Source organism: Rhinopithecus bieti, unplaced genomic scaffold, assembly GCF_001698545.2.
Source record: "Rhinopithecus bieti isolate Rb0 unplaced genomic scaffold, ASM169854v2 scaffold_35885, whole genome shotgun sequence".
Lineage (NCBI taxonomy): Eukaryota > Metazoa > Chordata > Mammalia > Primates > Cercopithecidae > Rhinopithecus > Rhinopithecus bieti.
Genome location: NW_016815776.1, coordinates 482,744 through 505,030, shown reverse-complemented (window position 1 = coordinate 505,030; position 22,287 = coordinate 482,744). Strand labels below are relative to the sequence as shown.

At 44.6% G+C, this 22,287-nt stretch overlaps 1 protein-coding gene across 1 annotated transcript in view; it reads left to right on the top strand.

Moving 5' to 3' along the window:
* The window catches only part of CLSTN2 (calsyntenin 2), a 634,893-nt gene that overhangs the window by 597,338 nt on the left and 15,268 nt on the right, over positions 1–22,287 (top strand). The window contains exons 9-10 of the mRNA XM_017853677.1: positions 3,389–3,551; positions 16,851–17,017. Coding sequence (XP_017709166.1) covers positions 3,389–3,551; positions 16,851–17,017 — 330 coding nt within the window. The remainder of the gene's footprint in view (positions 1–3,388; positions 3,552–16,850; positions 17,018–22,287) is intronic.

Sequence of the window (22,287 nt, the reverse complement as noted above, 5' to 3'; positions counted from 1 at the left end):
AACCTCTGTATCTCTTGCAGTACCTAGTAGACATAATAGTTGACAGATAGTAGTTGGTAGGTGAATGTATCTCATGTTGAATAGCTGCATTCAAAAATACCTGATTTCCTGGGGAAACCAAGTCAGAACTTCCAACCCGGCCACTCATATAACACTTGGATCAACCAGCCAGCAACTACATGGAGAACCTCTCAGCCGATTTTCTCCTCCTCATCTCATGGGAGGCTTCCCTGGCTCCTGACTCACACTGAAATTCCAGCATACTCCTAACTCAGACCTCCTTTGGCATCGTCCCCGCTACTGTTCCTGAACGTGTATCCCTGGGTCTCTGGTCTCTGAGTCACTTACCAGGTAAGCTGCAGCTGCCTGCCTTGGGAGCACATCTGCAGGTGTCCAGAGATTCATGTGTCTTTGGTCTAGGCAAGGCCTTAGGCATCATTCCGAGGGATGGTGTCAGACATTCTTGGAGCTTGGACACGCTTGGTGCGGCTGGGTACACCAGTGATTCATGAACAGTCGGGAATTAAAATTCTTCTCTCCCCCAAGGAAAGGTCACTTTGCTGAATTTTCTTCTTTCTTGGTTGAACTATGCATTGACACCTTTATTTTAGCTGCCTCCTGGCTTGATCATTTTTCAATTACAGTTTGTCCCTGCAGTTCTAGCAGAGAGTCAATGTGGGTCTCTTCCTGGTCATAGATCCACATTTATAAAACCCTAATTAGGCATTTCCTTTAGCTGCTGTCTTAGATTACTTGGTGGAAAAACTCTGCAGGCATAAGCCTTGTATGAGCTAAAAGATTGTTTAGACGCTCAATTAGGAGCTCACTGGGGCAACTCCCAGGCATTCCTACCTCTGACTCTTGGCTGAGGCTGTTCTTCACACCAATGATGCTCTCCCTGTTGATCCTGGAGAATATAAATCTTGCCATCTTTTGTTATCCATATTAAAATGAGATAAAATGTGTCCCTTTTACATTAACAGGATTTTGATTTTTTTTTTCTAGTACTCAGTGTGGCAAGGGTACAATGCATATGCTGTCTTACCCACTGTGAGTAGGAGTATAAATAGGCATAATCTTTGCAGAAAAAAAATTGATAATATGTATCAAGAGTCTTCAAAATACCTCCAGCCTTTGATCCAGTAATTCCATTTCCAGGAATCTTTCCTAAGGATATAATCAGAAATGCAAACAAATATTTATACACAAGATATTCATTACAGTACCATTTATAATAACTGTTACATATCTGGAAATAATTAAGTATAGTATAGCCATATTACACAGCTACTTAAAATGAAATTTGTAAAGGCATCTTAGTGCTGATGCTAAATGAAACATGCAAACTCTCAAATTCTTATGCAGTGTGATCCAAATAGACCTTTCCCAGCTGTTGTTTCACAGGATGTTTATAGGAATGCTACAAGTAGAAAAGTTCTATTTTTCAGTAAGGTTGAAAAGTTATTATAGTTTGAGAATCACTGTTTTTATGCTGGGCATCATGGGGGCTGTTGTTCAATGCAGCACGCTTTGGAAGAACTAGAGAAAAAACACCTAGGAAAAAAATTGTAATGTTGAGAGGGGATGCTGCCACTGTTGAGTTATAGAATTGCTTCTTTGCAATTTTTTGTGTTGTCCTACAAAAATGCTAAGTGTTATAAATGAAATAATGCCAGAGGATTATTCTCCATCCAGCTTCAGCAGATGAGGATTGCTGTAGAGCCAGCTAAAGCACATGAATTCAACATGCCAGTCACACAGAGAGGATGGTCACTGTGAGGGTGGTGATGGAGGCCAGGATGGGGGAGCCCCCGAGTGCTGTCTGATTGGTTCTCAGCGCTCTGCCTACATTCCACAGGGCATGGGGTATGGTCAGGGTTACCTCACTGTCACCCACTTCCTCCCTGCCCTGGGCCTGACCGGAGGTTTCCAGATACCTCTGCGAATATCCTCAGGATGTAAACCATATTCCAGGTTACCTCTGTTGCTTGGCTATCCTTGATTGCAATCCCCAAGCCCAGGGTGCTCCTACCTCTTTGGGTTGGGTGCTTGATTCAAATATGTAGTTTTCTACCAGTCTATCAGTCCTGCCCTCTGTGTTCAGGTCTGCCTGTGTGCCACCTGCATGTCTTGGGGTCACCCCAATAACAGGCCTAGCTTGAGAGCCCTGCACCCAGCCCAGGGTGTGGTCCAGGACATGGAGCATGAGGGGAGTGGAAACCGGGTCGGGACCTCTCACTGACTATAACAGAACTTCACAGATATCTGCCTGGACCCCTCCTGCTTACCTTCCAAAGTCCCCTAAAATATTAATCAGACTTTATCAGACTAATGGACTTCAAATGGAGCAATTTTCTGAGACATGAGACAGGACAATATAAAAAGAACATTAAGGAAAAAAACCTTATTTCAAAATGAAAGGAGAAAGATTATTTAGCATCCCTGCTGGTGTTATCTATTCATGAGAAACAGCACATTTAATCCAGCCTGGAATTGTAGGGAGGGCTTTGATGCCCTCATCTTGGGGTAACCTTCATTCAGAACTCATCTGTCTCCTCTGCCACAGATGGCAGAGTTGATGGAGACAAGAGGATGGAGATGAGAGACATTTCAGAGGTGGCCTTCACAGGGTGTGGGAGGGATTAGAGGGAGTGTGAAGGAGAGTCCAGCATGACTCCCAAGGCACTTGCTTAGGGATGGGACAGGCGGTGGCATTGTTCTCTAGTCTTGCCACCTTTCATGCCTCCCATCTCCCTTTCCAAGACATGCCCGTCTTGGTTTCTATCTCGTCTCATGCTGTATGAGTTCAGTCCCTTGAGGTTAAGAATCTTGACTCTGTTCCAGCCCCCCAGCATCTTTACCAATCCACTAAGCTGCCTTCTGTAGCCCTGGGCACTTGTGGGTTCCAGAACAGAGGGTTTGGGGTTAAACAACTTGTGTGGGTATAAAGCGAGATCCTTGGTTCCTGATCAGCCTAGCAATCATCAGAGCCAACTGGCAATTTTGACACAAGATTCCCAGCCCTGAGACCAGAGTCTTGGGTTTAAAAAGCTGTGAAATGGTGCCCTGCACTGAGTTCAGGCCAGTAGGACCCACTTGTTCCTCTCTGCCTCCCCAGGTGCACCAAGGTAAGGCTGAAAAATCTCCCCATCATCCACTCTCTGCCTGATGATCAAATTCTTGGGTGCTTCTCTTTCCTCCAGTTTGCCCCATCATGTTTGATGATGAGCTTCTGTAACTTCAGTGTATGTCAACTGTTATATTCCTTGAGTGCTTTGCAATAAAAATTGTTGACCCAAAAATGTGTTGTTCTCCTTTCATAGAGTAAAAGCCTGTTTGTTTTATTACATATTCAATTTTAAATATTGCTTCTCTTTCATTTTCTTAGATTTGTGACAAAGAGTGGCACTACTATGTCATCAATGTGGAGTTTCCTGTGGTAACCTTATACATGGATGGAGCAACATATGAACCATACCTGGTGACCAATGACTGGCCCATTCATCCATCTCACATAGCCATGCAACTCACAGTCGGCGCTTGCTGGCAAGGTAATCCTAAGTGAAACCCTTTTCTCTGACCTGTTTGTGAATAGTTCTTGGAAGATAACTGGTAGAGAAAAAGGAAAAGCAAGTAGTGTGAGAATAGGCTAGAAAAATTACTACCCCTTACAAAAAAAAAGCAAGACATATAAAAATGAGTGTAAATCCACAAACTGAACGTATTGTATAATAATAAGCTTAAGGCCAGATTTTGATTTTAGATCAACATGAGCAGTTTCATGGTTGTCTGTGAGTTGCTAATGTATTTTATTGTTTTGAAGTCTTATTCATTTCCAAACTGGTGCTATACAGAGAAAAAAACTGAGTATAGAATCTTGTGTTCAAATTTCTGGTTAGCTCTAATGAGTGCTAGGCTGATCAGGAACCCAGGATCTCCCTTTATCCCCACACAAATTGTTTAAGTCCCAAACCCTCTGTTCTGGGAACTCACAAATGCCCAGGGCTTGCCCAGGGCTGTGGAACGCAGCTTGTCTACAAGACATGAGGCCACAGAAAGCCACTCTCAAGGTCAGCTCAGCCCTCAGTGCCTTCCCTGGCATCTAAGGATAGAGGCCCTTTATGCCTTCCTGCTTGAAGGTGTCTGTCCCCTCCTCTCTTCCTGTGCTGTTGCCTCTCTCCTAATCCCCAAACCCAGGCTAATCTCTTCCTTGGGATCAGGAAACCCAGCTCTCCAAGCATGCATGTGATCTTTCTGTCTCTCACTCAGGTCTGCTGGAGTCTTTGTTTCAGCTCCTTTAAGGGCTGGGTATGATTTGAAGTACCAGTAAGAGAGCAGAAGGAAATGAAAATGCTCCCCAAATAAGCAGATGAGTACTTTGAGATATGACACAACCTTGTGTTGATGGATTCTGTGAAAATTACCAAGATTTGTGACTTTGACTCTTCACCATGAGGGGCTGGGGATAGAGGTGGGCTATAGTATAAGAATATGCCGGCCAGGCGCAGTGGCTCACACCTGTAATCCCAGCACTTTGGGAGGCTGAGGCAGGTGGATCGCGAGGTCAGGAGATCAAGACCATCCTGGCTAACACGGTGAAACCCTGTCTCTACTAAAAAATACAAAAAATTAGCTGGGAGCGGTGGCAGGCACCTGTAGTCCCAGCTACTCAGGAGGCTGAGGCAGGAGAATGGCATGAACCCAGGAGGCAGAGCTTGCAGTGAACCGAGATAGCGCCACTGCACTCCAGCCTGGGAGACAGCGAGACTCCGTCTCAAAAAAAAAAAAAAAAAAAAAAAGAATATGCCTTCAGAAGACCAACTGACCCATGAGTGAACTAGGACAGACACATGCCCCTGTAGGTTGGACAAAGTGAGTTCTGGGCAGCTCCATGTAAGAGAAGATGGAAAGGAGTGCATACAGTGCAGCCTGGAAGCACTAGAGATTCCAAACCCGGGAAGGAGATAAGGTATAAATGAGGCAAGAGAAAGTGTTTTTGAGCTGAGCCCACCTACTTGATGTCTCGCATGTGTCACATGATAGCAAAATGTTTATTAAATATTTCAGTAGAGCTTGGCAATGACAGTGTCTTCAGTTGCAGGCTTCCCAGATTGCCAGGTAGACCGTGTCACCTGGCAAGAGTTCATGGAACTAGTTAGTATAGCAGGGCAGTGACTCAGAGATTGCACAGATATCAGTAACACTGAACACAACTATGCTAGAGAAATGGCCCCCTGGTGTGGCTTAGTGGCCCAGCCAGACACTCCAACCAGCCTGTGGGTGTTATGGAACATAGACTGGATAATGCCCCTAAGAAAACGCTGCCCTAATCATGTCCCCTTCCATGTTACCATGCTTCTTCTCAAGAGCCCCTCAGAAACCACATTTGAATCCCTGTCACCCCAGTGTGCAATTACCAAGATTTGTGACTTTGACTCTGAGGGGCTGGGGATAGAGGTGAGCTATAGTATAAGAATATGCCGGCCAGGCGCAGTGGCTCATACCTGTAATCCCAGCACTTTGGGAGGCCGAGGCATGTCCCCAGCGTGGGGAAGTAGCCCCACAAAATAAAATGTGATTTTATAAGGAACTAAAATCAATAAGAATAAGCTAAGTTGCACTGCAATGACAAGCCCCAACTCTCAGTTCCTAAAATAATTTTCACTTCATATTTACTGAAAATCAGTGAGGGCTCTTTTCTGCCTTACCTGCAGTCAGCAGACAGAGCAGCCACATTGCATGGCTGGATACGTAGCAAGAGGAAAAGAAAACACGGCAAATCATGCACAAACTCTTAAAGCTTCCACTTGCAAGTGATGCCAATCATTTTAATTCATATTTTATTGGACAAAGCAAGTCAGAAGGCCACATCTAACTACATCAGGGCAGGAAACTGAAATCTATACTGTATCTTGAAGAAAAATTGAAAATATTGCATTAACATTGATGAATGCCACAGTCTGTCCACCAGGTCAACAGGTATTTTGTTTGGCTCTCTTTCCCACATGGAAAATACTCCCATCCTTCCTTAAATGGGACATGCCCAAATTCTCACTTCTTACTGGTTCCAGGCTCAATGTCCAAGCTTTCCGAGTGATTCCTAGTGATCTCCTCATCAGGGTAAGATGTACAGAGGCCTATAGCAGGCCAAGATGTAGCTGCACTTGATGTGGAGACCTGTATACTAATAGGACAAATTACTTTCCACCAATGCAACCACCATGCCCTCCCCACCAACACACACACATTCATGCATCTGCATATGTGCACATGCACAAATACCATACAACAGTAGAATGAAGCAGACCAACCAGAAAACTCTTTCACTAAGAGGGAGAAATACAGCAGTCTTTGGTCCATAGCAATTCTGAAATCCCTTGGGGCAGATGTTATAAGGACCCCTCCCTTAGGGTGGGAAATATTTGTGGCCCTTTATTCCATTCCCTCGAAGATGTTTCCTTCCTTAGTATCCTTCTAGGCCACATCTGAAGAGGACATTGTCACTCTATAAATAGCAGCTCTACCATTGTATCTCATTACAGTTTATTTAAAAGCCATTCCACAAAAATGATCTCAAACAGGAAACCCAAGTATACATTGACTTTCAAAGAATGTAGTAGAAAGAATGACGACAAGGGTGTTCACCAAGTATTTTTGGTCCTTTTTCTAGATACATGCTAGGACTGATCTTCCTTAGAGTTAGGTGTGGTCGTGGGACTTGCTTTGGTCAATTAACTGTGAGGAAAAGTGCCTTCTGTTGTTTCCTTGTGGAAACCTTAAAAGCTGGCATTGCAAGGAGGCCCTTTATACACATAGGGTGTTTACAGTTCTGAAAGAAAATATTATCTGTCACAATTTGTAGATAAGGAAACTGAGGCTCAGAGATGAAGGAGTTTACCCAAAGTCACTCAGTTGAATATGCCCAACCTCAAGCCTTCAATGCCTATGCTATCTTCACTGTGTCTCACTGCCCTCTATTGCTAATTGGTCATTTTGCTTATGTAATTATATTTGGAAAAAGGCAGGAGCTAATGTGTACTGATACAAATGCTACAAACCCTTTAACTCCGGAGATATATGACAACCCTGTAATAAATTTTTAAAAACACACAAGAATGCTGCATTCTCCTTGCTAATCTTTTATTATGTAAAACCTAAGTGACCCACGAAGGAACAATAAAAGAGTTTCAGTTTTGGGGTTAAAAAAAAAGTGATCTCAAATCAAATCCCAGCCTTGCCATCTAATAGCTGTATGGACTCAGCAGTATCCTTAACTTCCTGGAGCTTGTATTTTATTTTTAATCTATGAAATAAGAGTAAGACTCACCTCACAGAATTCCTGTAAGGACTAGATGCTAGGCACATCTAGTGTGCTTGCATGTTTTGCTTGAATGATTGTGTAAATTTTAGAACATCTCCCTGTCCTCCCCTCCACAACCTTCTCTGAGCCTCTCATCTAAGACCAACACTGCAGACAATCTGCAAGACCATAACATGCTCTAGCTTCTGTGGCCCTGGCTTTCCCATGGCTCCTTGAATGCACTGACTTTTTTCTCCTTCCTCAGGACCAACCCTCAAGTATAGACCCTGACCTCACAGGTTCACTGATGGTCAGGAAGGTAAATGAAGCTGGGAAATAGTCAGAAGACAGGTATTGGAAGGTGGGGCTTGAGATGTAGGTAGGAACCTGATCATGCAGTGGTTTGGGCCATGGGAACATTTCAGCAGAAGAAAAATTCTTAAGATCGTTAAAATTGGGCTTTATAGAAAGTCTCACAGGTTACCAGGAAGGTAAGGGAGGCAACACCGTATGCTGCGGCAGGGAAGTTTGGCGTATGTGTATTCAGGGTTCCTTATCACTGGAATGTACGTGAACCACAAGGAATGGAATCTGGGAAAAGGAGATGAGACCAAACCCTGGGACACCACACTGCTTTGTTAAAGACCTTGGATTCCCACAAATATTTACATCCTCCTTGAAGCCACATTTTTGTCTTGGATGAAAATATCAAAAGATCTTTCAATAAGACGTGATGCTGGGAAATTAATTGCCTATGATGCAGCTCTTATCTCTGCATGCTTCTAAACCTTCTGAAGTCCACTTAGATACATAGTATAAGCTCTCTGTCTGAACCTCTAATTGCCTTTGGGCTTGCAGTTGTGGGGAGTGTTTCAGGTGCTTTTGAGGTTGGCAAGGGAACTAGCTCCCATTTGTGAAATTTCCAATGAGGCTTTAACAATGGGAATAGAAAATGGTTTGACAGCAGCTGCTTGTTGGGATCTCCTGGGAACTGGCTCTAGCACTGTGGCTGGACAGTGTTCTGCAGCCCCAATTAGACAACTCGTCCTATTAGCCAATTTGAAAACCAAAATAATCACTGAAACTTCATTCCCATTAGTATTTATTCTAGCAATTTTAAAAAATGAGACTTCATTTACACTTAAGAAATGTTACCAGAAAGGCCTAGAGCATGTGGCATCTCTTGATTGTAGGGAAAGGCTTATACAGTTGGGATGAACCTAGCATCACAAAAGAGGTCCCCTTCCTCTGTGTAGCTGTGGCTAATGCACATCCCCTTGCTATGATTTCTGTGTCCAGGATGACACAGAACTCTCAGGATGGAGTCAGACCCTCTCCCATGGCTGAGCTCACCTAGTGCTGAGTCAGCTGCTCCTGGCTTTAGACAAATACCAGGTTCCTTATTTCTCTATGGGTCACAAGGGAAAAGATCATTTAAAAGACTAAATTAATGTGTCCTTTTCCTTAGATGTCCTAATTGTCCCATTTCTAAGAACAAAAATTCAAGTTCTATTCATAAACAGTAAAAATTGTATACTCACATCTGCCTCAATCCTGGACCTCTAAACTGGGCCTGATCACCCAGGTACTATAACCCAGCTGTGCAAGGGAATGAGTCAGGTAGGTTGCCGGTTGTGCCAGACCAGTGCCTTAAAGATGCTGCAGCATGGGGAGGTCCGGGGCATCTCTCCCCATGCCACGACCCGAGCAACTCTGTTTTACCTATTTTGTGTTAGCTGTTAAAGAAATGGCTAAGCATGTTTGAAGAACTACAGTTCTAGGCACTTTCTCAAAAAGCTGCCACCCTGCTCCTTGCCTGATCCTCATCTATTCTTGGTGATCTCATCTCAGGGTAGGCTACCTGTGACTCCACTCTACCTGTGACTCCACTCTAGTGATTGCCTCAGCCCCTGTCTCTGCCAGGGGACTCTCCTCCAGTGTCGTGGGCTGTGACCTTCCTAGAGTGTCTAGTCTTGCCTACTCCTACTATGATACCTCCCTCTAGTCTTAGATAAGGAAGACTTTCTACTCTGGATCCTGGTCTTGCTGAATCCTACCCTCTACTTAACAAATAAGGCAGCAGGATGTAGAGAAGCTGTTTCTAAATATTAGAGCCTGTAAAGAGACAGATGCAGAATCCTCATCGTGGCTTTTGGGAGAAGCCAACGCAAAGAATATAGGAACGATCAAAAATGGATAAGAAGGCAGAAATAACCCCTGAGAGTTTCAGTGACGTATGATTCGTGGGTATAGGGAAAATGGAGCCTCATGTGGTCCTGAGATCATGTGGCTGCACATTTTTAGGTCATTTTTTTCTGCCAGACAATAGCATTAGTACAGATGCTTGGAGTGCATGCCTTCATTTAATAAGCTTGGTCTAATTTAGTACAAACTTCTCTTAATAAAGTCTGCGTTGAAATTATACTGAATCCCTAGTGTGTCTGCCGCTGGAAGAAAGAGGCACATGCTCACATAGTCTGCCTTACATTCAGGTCGCATTTTCCAAGGAGTTCTTCATGAAGCTCCAGTCCTACAGGATCCCCTTTCACAAAGAGGCCAAGGTCAAGTTGGGGAAATAGGATAAGCCATTCCCAAACCACCATATTTGAGAGTCACAGTGCATGTTCACTTATTAAAGGCTCTCAAAAGCACTCCAGGAAAGCAATGTGTTTGACTTTGATTCAAGTTCCTCAATCTTATGCAGCCATAGAACTCACTCTGTGAAACATCTTATTGGAGTTACTAATGCAGTTCTTCCTATTAGGTCAAGAGTTTGCAAGGGGCAAGGGCTAGCCGCTCTGAGAGATCCTCTCCTCTGCTTTCCTCAACTTCAGGATCTATAGAAGGCTGATAATTAATGTCTGTTAAATTTTAACCTATTCTTGAGGCTATTTTGACAAAGGTATGTGGCCCATGTTCTGGCACACACAGAGGTAACTAAAAAGATGTCTCCTAACACTGTCTATATTAAAAATCAAGAAAAAATTGTTTTAGGTCCTAGAGTCAATTTGACATGGCGGCACATCTGGTTTGAAGATGATAGAGATTAAAATCAAGTTTAAAGTTCAGTGAATCATATCTGGAAACAGTATCACTGTTTCCTACTGCTGCTTATTTGCTCTAGGTCTTTGAAGTCAGCATCTTCCTTTCTCAGGCCCTTAGTTCCTTCACGTGAAAAACAAAACAACATTCTGGATGATAAATGAAAGCCCTTCCAACTCCATGAATTTGGGTTCTCAACCCCAGAGAGCTGACATTTGTAGTCATGGCTAAGTTGTATGTTTCGTTCACTGTAATGCTATATAAATATGTGCTGGAAAGCCTGCAGAGGTGGATTCATAAAAATGAAAGGGTTGAGAAAGCCTGCTGGGAGTGTGCCATGGCCAGCCATGATGACAGATCATCTGTCCCCACAAGCCACCTGCAGCCTACAGCTGTGTGAGCATCCCCCGGGATTGTCTGGACAGAGTTTTAAAGCTGTACTTATAGGGGTCTATTACACACTTCACTTTGTCTTTGCATTCCGTAGGTACCTACATCACTGAAATGAGGAAATGAGAGAAAGCAAGATTTCAGATGGTCTCGTTATTTGCATTGCTTAAAATTGACACCCAAGCATCCATGAAATTGTGTTCATCAAGGGGCATCCCCAGGAACCAGCCATACACAGAGCAGCATCCAACCCCAGCAAGAGGATACATGGTCCCCAGTCCTTTCCATGAGTTTCTCAGATTAAATAGCTATGGGAATGGCAACCAGAAAGACCAGCAGGATCCTGAACACACTTTGAACAGGAAGAGACTTAGCGTGTTCACACTACATAGATGCGTGCATATTTTTACCTCAAAATATACTTAGAAGAGAGTGGACATACTGGTTCAAAAGCTGTATTTATCGTGTGTGAGCATGATAAAAGGAATCTGGGGGAATGAGTGTGTAGCTCTTCACTTCTGATGCAAACTCCGACTCAGAATAAGATAGGCTACATTAAATTGTATTTGCTAAACACAACTGTTTTTTAAGACTACCATGTATTCCAGCAACCTTGACACCAGTTTCTGGGAGTTGCTGCTGAAGCCATTCTGTATCCACAGAGCCCAGTATAATTGAACATTTTCCCCCAGCACTGAGTCAGTCCCAACCCATCCCCTCCAAGAAATTCCCCTTGAGCCCTCCCAGCCACATCTCATTGTCTGGCATGTAGGCCAAAGGCTTGGGAGCAAGCAACACCTGAGTTTGAATCTTGGCTTCACTCATTTCTGGTTATGTGGCTTTGGTCAAATTACCTAACTTTGAAAACCTCATCTATAAAAGTTTTAAGTGTGGCAGATAAGAATCTCAATGCACAAATTTAAACATTGTCTTTTTCACATCCAGCCTGGTTTCAGTTCAAGCCCCAGTCCACCTGAGTGGGGAGATTTAACTGCTGCTAATTTACATTTCTTCCATTTCTGTAGGGTGCTGGCTGATTGCAGGGAGATTTGTGTAGTGCTAGAGTTTTCAGCAGGGCCTCCAGGAACCTTTCCATGCATTGTGGAAATTGTGCCCACCTGTTTTGATTCTCAGTCACTAATGGTCTGTCAGAACTGGCAGCTGTCTTGGGATCGCCTTACTTAGGGGCACACAAATATTTCTGCTGCTTCTCATTCTTCCTCTGTAGGAACATCCGTGGTCCATCTGCCCAGCTGTACCGGGCCAGCATTCCTCGCTGGCATCACACACACTGCCAGGGCTCAGTCCAGGAAGCAGGCTTCAGGTGTCTCCGCTCTGTACCTCGGATGTCTTCTCTGTTTCCCTGCCACAGCCACACCCACCCCCATGTCTGGGGTTTCCTTTACGACTCTGGGGGGAGGCCAGATTCTCTTCTTCTGTGTTTCCCCAAAGGTTAATCTATACCCAGATCTCCTCCACCCTCCTCATGGTTTAGGCTTCTGGAAACCACACCAAGCAGAGACTCAGCTCCAGGCCCCTTCTACTCTTCTCTCTGCCATGACCCTCCCTGCGACAATGAGCTCAAAGCCAGGCTGTATTTAGATGGAAGGTAAGGTAGAAGAAACAACTAGGGAAAAAGTAAAAGAACAGAAGCTAAGACTTCAAACATACTATCCCTCTGCTTAAGGATTAAATAAAATAGCATGTGAAAGAACTTGTCATGTTTCAAGGGCCTAACAAATGATGGTTATTTTTTTCCCTCTTACCTGTTGGACACATTGCCTATATCAATTGTTTGGAAATGAATCATATCCTGCCTTAGAACATCTATCATACTGGCAATTTACTCATATTTTTATTTTATTTTTGGTGTCTATATGTTATTCTCTCAAATAAATGTAAGCTCCTGAAGACCATGGTTCACATCTTAAATTAACTGAATCTAACAGAAGGCTAGTCATACAGAAAATGCTTTAAAAATGGGTGCAGATCTAGCATCAGAAATCCAAAATCATGTTTGCAAACATTTAAGGAAGATTCTTTATGGAAAAAATGAGGTTATTTTAAGATGATTCATAAGCATGTTTATGTCTAATTGTTAACCAACAGAGGAGTCACGTGGCCTATGCAGACACCCTAGATATTCAAAGGAAAGATTTTTTCAATGCATCTTTTATTTTTTTTAAATCCTGCTTCACAACCACCCGAGTGGAAATATATTTCAAATTTTATACTGGCCTCCTATTGAAAAATGCTCATTGAATCAATTTCCTGGAGCCTTGTCACTGATAAATAGAGTGCATCACACATCTGATATTCTTGAGTCAAAAATAGAGAACATGAGTGTATTTTGCTGAGAGAAGATGGCTTGTAGGAAACTGTCTTAGCATTCAAGACAGTCACAAAGTTTGGCCTTTGAGGCTAAAGCTGCTGAGTGATCAGTTGAAGAGGGCTACAGTATAGATCCTAATGGGCTTTCTCTCAGTCTCATTCTTGGCCTGGTTGCCTGGCACCACCAGGAAACCTCGGCTGGTCCTGTGCATGGATGGATATATTCACATTATAGGAACATACGCTTTACCACTTCCTACCGGTGTGGCTTTTGGTCACCTACTTCCCCTCTCTAAGCCTAAATTTGTTCATCTATCACTATAGAATGAGTATCTACCTCCCAGCAGTTTTAGGAAAATTCCATGAGATGATGTATGCTGAGGATGTCACATGGTGTTGGGTACATATTGTATGCCCAGTAAATGATAGTAGTTGTTGTTGGATTTGCTGTTCCAAGGAGGAGGAGGCTAAGAAGAGATCACCAACTGGATGCCCTGGAGAGGGGCAGCTCCACTATTCACACACAGGCTCACACCCTCCGCCTGCAGATCAACAGAGATGCCCCTTTGCTGGGACAGGAACATGCTAATGGCTTGAAGGAGCACTTTATGCATGGCGGCACTGAGGATTTAAATCAGAAGACCCCAGTTAGTGTCCCCATAGCCATGGGCCATCTCAACTAATTCCTCAAAGCCAAATCTGTTTAGAGCTTTTTGTAAACTGAGCACCTCAAAAGAAACGTATCCTTTATATTCAAAGTGAAGATGCTTTGGGTGGCAAGTAACAACACTGTTGGTCAAAATGGCTCAAACCATAAAGATGGATGAGTGGCACTCCAGGCTGAGAACATCCCAAGGCAGAGCAGGGAGCAGGGCAGCTCACGCTCTGCTCTTCCCTGCTGGGGCTCTCCTGGCACTGCCCTTCTCCATGCAGGGCCTTGGTCATCACCAGTCTGCTGGCAAGATAGCTGCAACAGCTGGCCTCCCATCTTCCCAGAACTGAGTCCAGGAAAGAGAGCAAGAGTTTGTTCCAGAAACTTTCAGAAGAGGAAAAATGGACGCTTTTTATACAGAGGTGGACAATCAACTTATTTCATGGTACTGGCCTCAATTTGTTCTCATGATTCTTCTGGATCAATTCCTGTGGCTTATTGAATGCCAGGTGATGGCTTCATCCTGGGTCCCAGGTCCACCCCCTCAATCAATAGCGGGTGCAGTAGGGATGGAATAATCTAATTAGCTTGAACTAAAGAGAGTCTGTCTCTGGAACTCAAGTCAATACCCTAAACTTTAGGGCTGCCTTTGCAAGAAGGAAGGAGTGAGATGGATATTGGAAAGACAACCAGTGCCCACCAACTCTGCTGATATTCAACTCACCATCTCCTTCAATTCAAGCAAACAATTACAATACGTCTGCTATGTGCCAGGCATGGTGCAGGATGCCAGGAAATTGCAAGATGCCCAGTGTTGTTGACAGGAATAAATGAGCCGACTTATGCAAAGTGCCTGTTGCAGCACTCAGCCCCTAACACTTGCTCAGTATTATCTTCATTAAAATGAATAATGCATGAGTGATCCCTGCCATCCAGGAGGGAAAGACTCAAACTAATAAATTATAACAGTGTGCACAGAGTGACAAGAGTAAGCCTGCAGGTGGCACAAAGGATAGAGATCACAAGAGGAGGGCTCAAGAGGCCCAACCCCACAAGAAGCTATAGCCCAGTGGTTCTTAACCTTGACTTCACATTCAATTCACCTGAGAAGGTTTTAAAACTCCCCATACCAGTTAAGTCAGAATCCCTGGGAATGTGACCCAGCACCAGGCATCAGTTTGTCTTTTTAAGGATCCCCAAATGATTAAAATGTGTAGCCAAGGCTAAAAACCACCATATTTTAGGCTACTGAGGACATAAACACCTACATGCAAACCATTAGCTAACAATGCCAGGTGGTGAGGGGTATGTTAAAATTAACGTTCCAAGGCTCAGGGTGGGGAGGGGGCAGGCTCCAGGCAGGGAGAGGGTATGCAGGGAAGGGGACTCAGGGATAAAGGGAGACACATGGTGGGCAGAGGGGGATCATGGAGGGTTTCCATGAGCATCAGGAAACAGGAGGCTTACCGGGCCTTGAAGAACTGTGAGATTTGCCTAATCTAAGCTATGTAGGGGTGGTGTCTCAGTGTAAAGAGGAATGGGTTTAAGCAAAGACATATGGGCAGACGTGGAAAGTATATGGATCTAGATTCAAACAGGAGAGAGAAAACTGTAATTTCAACAGAAAAACCTTTTTAAAAATTATAAATATGGGGATTGGAGTAACATAGGATTAGTGGGTAAGAACTCTAAAGAGAACTCTAAAGAAAATAGGAATAGAATATGTAAGGACCATCCACTACCCTCAGGGCTGAAGTACAGCACCCCAGAAAAAGCCAGCCCACCCTCAAGCTGAGGTCTAGACTTGGTTGGCACAGCGTAACTTGAAGAATAGCAGAGAAGTTTCTGGGGTGTCATGTGTTGGAAATCTGGCCTGTAGGGAGCCAGAGAAGACTATCACAGAAAGTGTCTCACTGGAGCACATTCCGTTAGCAACTGCTGGCAGCAAAGAGGGCTGGGGAAGCTGCTGGCCAGGTGTTGCAAGAGCCAGGCATTGGGGAAGCTGAAGGAGCCACCAAGAGAGCCCAGGAGAACCTGGAGGCAAAACCCAGAAGTGTGCCCTAGGAGCAAACAGAGGCCCAGAGAGCTTATGAAACCTTCCCAGGAAACTAGCAAAGCTAGAATTCAACTCAGGCCCATCTTTTCTATGTGTTGTTCTTCTGTGAACAAACAGTGGTACAAGATCCAGGCTGGGAAGGTTGCTCAGAGATGGAAGGAGCCTGTGCTCAGTAAAGTCAGCGAGGAAGGTCTCCTAGGGGAGGTGAGGCTTCAAATGGACCTCAGAGATCCGATTTGGAAAAACAGGGAGAAAAGAGGAGGGAGTGGATTCCAAGCTGGCATTGCAACACAAGCACTTGGAACACTTGCCCACAGGTAAAAGTGGACCTGAGCTCCCATAGGACTCAGCACAACCAGGAGGGAGTATGACCGAAAACAGAAAGCAGGCAATGAGAAGAAAGCCAAAGATAGAAGCACAGGAATCAGGGAAGTCCTCTTATGTCAAAGGCCTTGAATTTAAGCACATGTGAAATCAACACATTGTGAGAAAGCCAGAGCTCATAAATGCAGCATTTCTAGTACTCCTCAGTCGCATGCCAAGCTCTCAGTGGAATGTAGGGAAGCAAACGCCAGCTTTGAGTTCAGACCAGAACTAGAGCTCCAGCTCCAGTGTTTAGCTCTATGTCCTGGGGCAAGTACCTTAATGTTTTTGAGTCTCAGGGCTCTGCACCTGCCAGGTGAAAACAATGCCACCACATCCTTGCAGGCTGATTCAGATGAAGTCCCTGGCAGAGAGACTGGCACGAGGCAGACCTGGAGTTTAATCAATGACAGCTTCCTTCTCCCTATTTTCACTCACTAGAGCCCTCCAGTCTCCTAAGACAGTGTGCCCTTGAAAATAACCTTTAAAATTCAGAAATGCCAGGATTTCTAAATCTGGTGCAACCAGGGAATGCCAGGGTATTCACAGCATATAACTTCTTACTGAGATTCTGGCTATTGTGTTCATCACTCAGAAGGAAAAGCTCAGGTTCAGGGGACAGTCAAGGTGTCTTCGGCTGCATGGGCAAGTGGTGCCTTGAGGTGCTGTTTCCTACCCAGTCTCCACAGGGCAAATGATGCTGTTTGTTTTTTCAGGAGGAGAAGTCACCAAACCGCGGTTTGCTCAGTTCTTTCATGGAAGCCTGGCCAGTCTCACTATCCGCCCTGGCAAAATGGAAAGCCAGAAGGTGATCTCCTGCCTGCAGGCCTGCAAGGAAGGGCTGGATATTAATTCCTTGGAAAGCCTTGGCCAAGGAATAAAGGTAAGGCAGGAGCTGGCATCACCCCCAATAAGACAGTGATTCATGATGCCCAGCCTGCGCAGTGCCAGTACGCGCCGGGAAATGGAGCTTCCTGGAACGTTACACAGAAATGAGTCCATGGCAAAGGTGCAGCCACAAGATGGGGGGTCCAGGGGGAGATTAGTAACCACGACTTCCACAATGGACTTCTGCTGCCATCTTCCGAAACTCCTAGATCAAGCCCTTGTGTATGTCAGTCCACTACACAAAAGCAGGCACATGTTCAATATCCACCTGGAGGAAGTTGTTGTATTTCATTTGTGCGTTAGTTGGCTGCTCTGTTGTTTATTTGGCTAAAGGAACTGAAGGATACAAGGATGCATTTCAAAAGCATAAAAAGTAAACACAAACTTAGGACCTTATAAAATACAAATTAAAAAGGAAAGTGAAAACCTGGGTGGGGTAGAATTAGAAAGCAGGTATGGAGGTCATTCTGTCTTACATTGTTGCTTCAAGGCCCAAGAAACATGGGCTGGCGTGGTGGCTCATGGCTCACACCTATAGTCCCAGCACTTTGGGAGGCTGAGGCAGATGGATTACAAGGTCAGGAGTTTGAGACCAGCCGGACCAACATGGTGAAACCTCATCTGTACTAAAAATACAAAAATTAGCCAGGCATGGTGGCATGCACCTGTAATCCCAGCTACTCAGGAGGCTCGGGCAGGACAATCATTTGAACCCAGGAGGCAGAGGTTGAGGTGAGCCAAGATTGCACCACTGCATGCGAGCCTGGGCAATAAAGCGAGACTCCGTCTTAAAAAAAAAAAAAAAGAAGAAGAAGAAAAAACAAGAGTTCATGATTGTTATTGTTTATACAAAACAATTTTTTGCATGATTTGTATTGTTTATGCAAAATAGAAATATTCAAGCGATCTCAGAGAAGCAAAGCTTCTCATGACTGAAGCTTCTCTCATTTTCTCACTTGAGAGAAGCTCCTCCTGAAGGGGGCAGGGAGGGATGTGACTGACTGTGGCCTCAGCAAGCACCTCGACAGCCAGGGTCACTTTCTAACTTCACCTGGACTTACAGAGTGAGCACATGTTGGTGCCGGCCCACGAGGTCCTGAATAAAGAGCAGAGCCAATATCACTGCAGTTCCCACTCAATCATAGTGGACCCCAGTGTGAAAAGACAATCCCTTGGCCTCCTCTGGAAGTTGGAACAGACCAGCCCGTGCCTCCTGGAGCCCAGGACAGCCCCATGAAGCCCCAGCAGCTGTGAGGATTTCTGTCCTTGGTCATTTCCCCAGAGAATGTGACAGAAGCTGAGGTTTCTCAGCTGGCCTAACATCCCTGACCCAGCACTGCCCATGGGCAGCTCTGCTCTGCCCTGGGCCTGCCACTCCCGGACAGGGAGTCATCACTCCAACAGAAATTTCCAGATCAGTAGCCTACTGCGAGTCACGCTCTGGTGCTGGGTACCCTTGGAAAAGCTGGTGGTCTGAGAATCTTCTTTAAATTGCAGCCACTTCCATAATCATTCCATGGACATGCTAGTATTCTGTTATAGGCTGGGTTCTGAGATGTGAAAAGAAATGGCCTGAGGAACTCTGTGACCCAAGCAGACATTTGTAATCCAGTCGATGACTACCACAATGATTATGAACATTAACATTTACTGAGGGTCTCCCAAGTGTCAGACACTATTTGTTCTAAACGTTTTATGGGTATTGATTCCCAGAACACTCTCATGATAAAGGTACCGTAAATACTCCCATTTTGTACATGAGGAATGAAAGACTGAAGGAGGTGGGAACTTGCGTAGGATCCCAGAGTTAGTGATGAGTAGATTCAGTCCCACTCCAGAGATCCAGAACCTTGGAGAATGGCAGTCCGGGAAGGCTCCTTGGATGAGGAGATGAGGCCTGAGTAGAATGTTGAAGAATAGGTAGGAACCAGCTAGGAAAAAGGCAGGGGTGGAGAGGGGATGGGAAAGAGCGAAGTCATTCCAGGCAGATCCAAAAGTGTGAGTGATGAGAGAGGGCTGAGGAATAGCACATTATTCACTAGAACTTCAACAAAGCCAGTGTTATGAGTCCCAAACTGAAGGAGGAAAAAGGTGGAAAGTGCCAGAGAGGTAGGTAGAGGCCACATCAGAGGCCACCTATTAACCATGTTTAGGTGTTTACGTTTTTTTTTTTCTTTTTTCTTTCAACAATGGGGAGCCACTGAAGACTCTGAAGACTCAGGCAAGGGAGCATGATCTCAGCATATGTGGGGTTTAGGATGCTCACTCTGGAGACTGGGGAAGATGGGAGGAGTACAAAAGTCATGGCAAGGCAAGATTGACATTCCAGAACAACATTTAGCATGGATTAGATACACATAGTTGCTCTCAATAGCTAATCACTTGTCATTGCGCAAGCTCAAAAGACCATCTCATATGGGAAAGGCCAGTCTTGATGTACTGTTTGTGTTGCTTCCTTAGAGTTTTGTCAACCCAGTGATGCAAAAATCTATCCTCCTAGTGTCTTCTCTTTTTTTTATTCTAAATTTACTCTTTGCATCTGCATAGATCTTCTCTGCTCTGAACTGTTCCAGGCAGGCACAGTTTCAGGGTACTGGGCACCATAGAGCAAAAACACAAAGATGCTGGGCTTAAAAGTCATGCCTTTTTAAAATTATAAATTTAAGAACCATAGCAATGTCTACAGAGTCATCATAGCCTATGAAAAGAAGAGGTGCTAAAATAAGTGGCACAAAAAACTGTGGAGACTGAGGAGGCTAATCTGACTTTTCAGGACACTCCCCGTTTATAACCAAGTCACTGCAAATGATCCTCTTCCATTCCTAGGGTGTGGCTGGTAAGAACTAGAGCACCGTTTGAGAAGTTAATAAGATGCCCAATTTACAGAGCACCCACTGGGGGCTATTTTATGCTCATTATCCCTACCTCTCACAACAAATTAAATACTATGACCCCATTTCAAAACTAAGGGGACTGGGGCTCAGGGATTTGTCCAAAATCAGTTCATGCTCTTTCTTCCATACCAGCAACTCAGATTAGAAGACATTCTTCAAATCATTAAAACAAATGTCCTTCCTTTCCTGCCTCCCTTTACCCCTCATGTCATTTCTGAATAATGACTATTATTTTATTTGCCAGTTACTGCCCTCCTCCCACCTCTCTGGCTGGTCGAGGGAAGTGAGGCCCTTTTGTGATTACGGAAATTCTGTCTGCTCACAGGGACCAGCCCATGTTTCTTGCTTTACCTGTCTTCTGAATCATGCCTATTTATGAATATTTCTCCAGCATGGCTAGAGTCCTAAAATGGTTTAGTGGCTGCTATATTGTATCCGTATAAGATACTGTGGAATCACCACATTCCTGAGTAATACTCTGTTCTGATTTACATAGCACAACCCCTGCCAATTTGTCATCTCCGTCATGCGGAAGAGTGGGAAAGAGCAAGAACTTTAGAACTAGACACTCCTAGGTTCAGATCACTGCAGGAGGAAAAAGGTTGAAGGTGCCAGAGAGTTAGGTAGAGGCCACATCAGAGGCCACCTAGTAATCACGTTTAGGTGTTTATGTCTTTTTCTGTCAACTAATTATTTATTAGCTGGGTTACCTTGCGCAAGACACATTAATCCTTTAAGCCCAAATCTCTTGTGTATAAAATAATATCATTTATCTTGTAGTGATGTTGTAAGAATTATATATCTAAATATATATTTATCTATATATAATATATATTATATATTTAAGTATATATTATATATTTTAGTATATACATAATATATCCTAGCAAACCTAAAAGACTCTCAACAAATCACAGTTCCCTTTTGTGACAGAAGAACTTCTAAAGTGGCAAATCTTCATCTGGCCCCACTCACAGAAATGGTTCAGCTGAATCTGTAAGTCAGAAAAATCAGAGTCCAAATTTTGGCTCTGTTATTTACTTAATATGGACCATGGGCAGGCAGGTGTCAGAGGGAGCAGCAGGGTTCCTGTCAGGTCACAGCCAGCCTGCTCTCAAGGATCAGGCCAGGGCTTTGATCAGGGACTTCCCTGATGGTCCAGCCTGCTGGGATGCTGGAGATGCCAGTCAAACCTCTAAGAAAAGTCCCCAATAAGAAGACCATTCTGCAAGGGCCTGTCTAGCACCTTCTTGGCTCAATGAAAGGCTATGGTCACAGCACAGATACCCAAGGGCGAGTGAGCAATGTCACCCTTTGCTGGGGCCCCTAGCATGCCACCATCTCCTGCCCTGGTACAGATGCAAGTACAATCAGGTCCCCTGTTTAATCAGACACCCACTCACAGAGCTGGGAATACCACAGTTTAAAAAAAAAAACCACCACCACCACCCAAAACCTGCTCTGGAGGTTTTATTGACCCTGCAAGAACTATGCTGCTGGCTAGGCCAGTGCCCACCTTCATGCTCTGTGACAGACCTCCCAATGCTGTGGCACAGACCAGAGTATTAACTGGAGATCCAACACACTCTCTCTCCTGGTCTCTTTCCATGTGGCTGCAGAGAGATGGTGCCCTCTGCTGATTGCCACAGGATACTGCTTATCCGTCCCTCTAGAAGAACCTCTTGATTTTCCTATGCAGCCCTCATGTGAGGCCCAGAGACCAGCCTCCACTGCAGACCTGTCATCTACCTCATGCTTTTCATGTGCTAGACCCTGCAGAGATGCCGAGGAAGTCAGTAGCCCCTGCCCTTGAGGTGCTCACAATCTGCTGGAGGATGCAGACAGACAGACACACAGATAGTAACAGCACAAGACTCTCCTACAGGAGGATGGTGCAGGGGACAAGGCTGGAGAAGAGGGGCAGAAAAACCTTTTAAAACACAGATGGTATTTGTAGAACAAGGACCTTGAGTCTTCTCAAATCTGAAACTGATGACTTGTGAATACTTCAGAACTAATCATGACTCACTAGCGTGAGGCAGCTCCAGGGATAAGCACTCTAAGCTGGTGAGGCCTTCCAGGCAAGAGAGATGCCAACTCAGACACTGACTGTGGCATCAACCATGCATATGCCTGGGGGCTCCAGGATCTAGCCCCAGAGGGTGGTGCTTATGGCCAGATGTCACGGCTCAGAGAGACAGCGCTCCTCAGGACTTGGAAGGACAGAAGAGAATTGTGTCACAAGGACACAAGAGCAGTGAAGGCTGGGGCACAAAGACTCAGTGCTGGCATAATTAAAATAGTAAGAATGATCATCCAAACTATCATATATTTAATATCTTGTAAGTGCTAGAAACTTTATATATATATA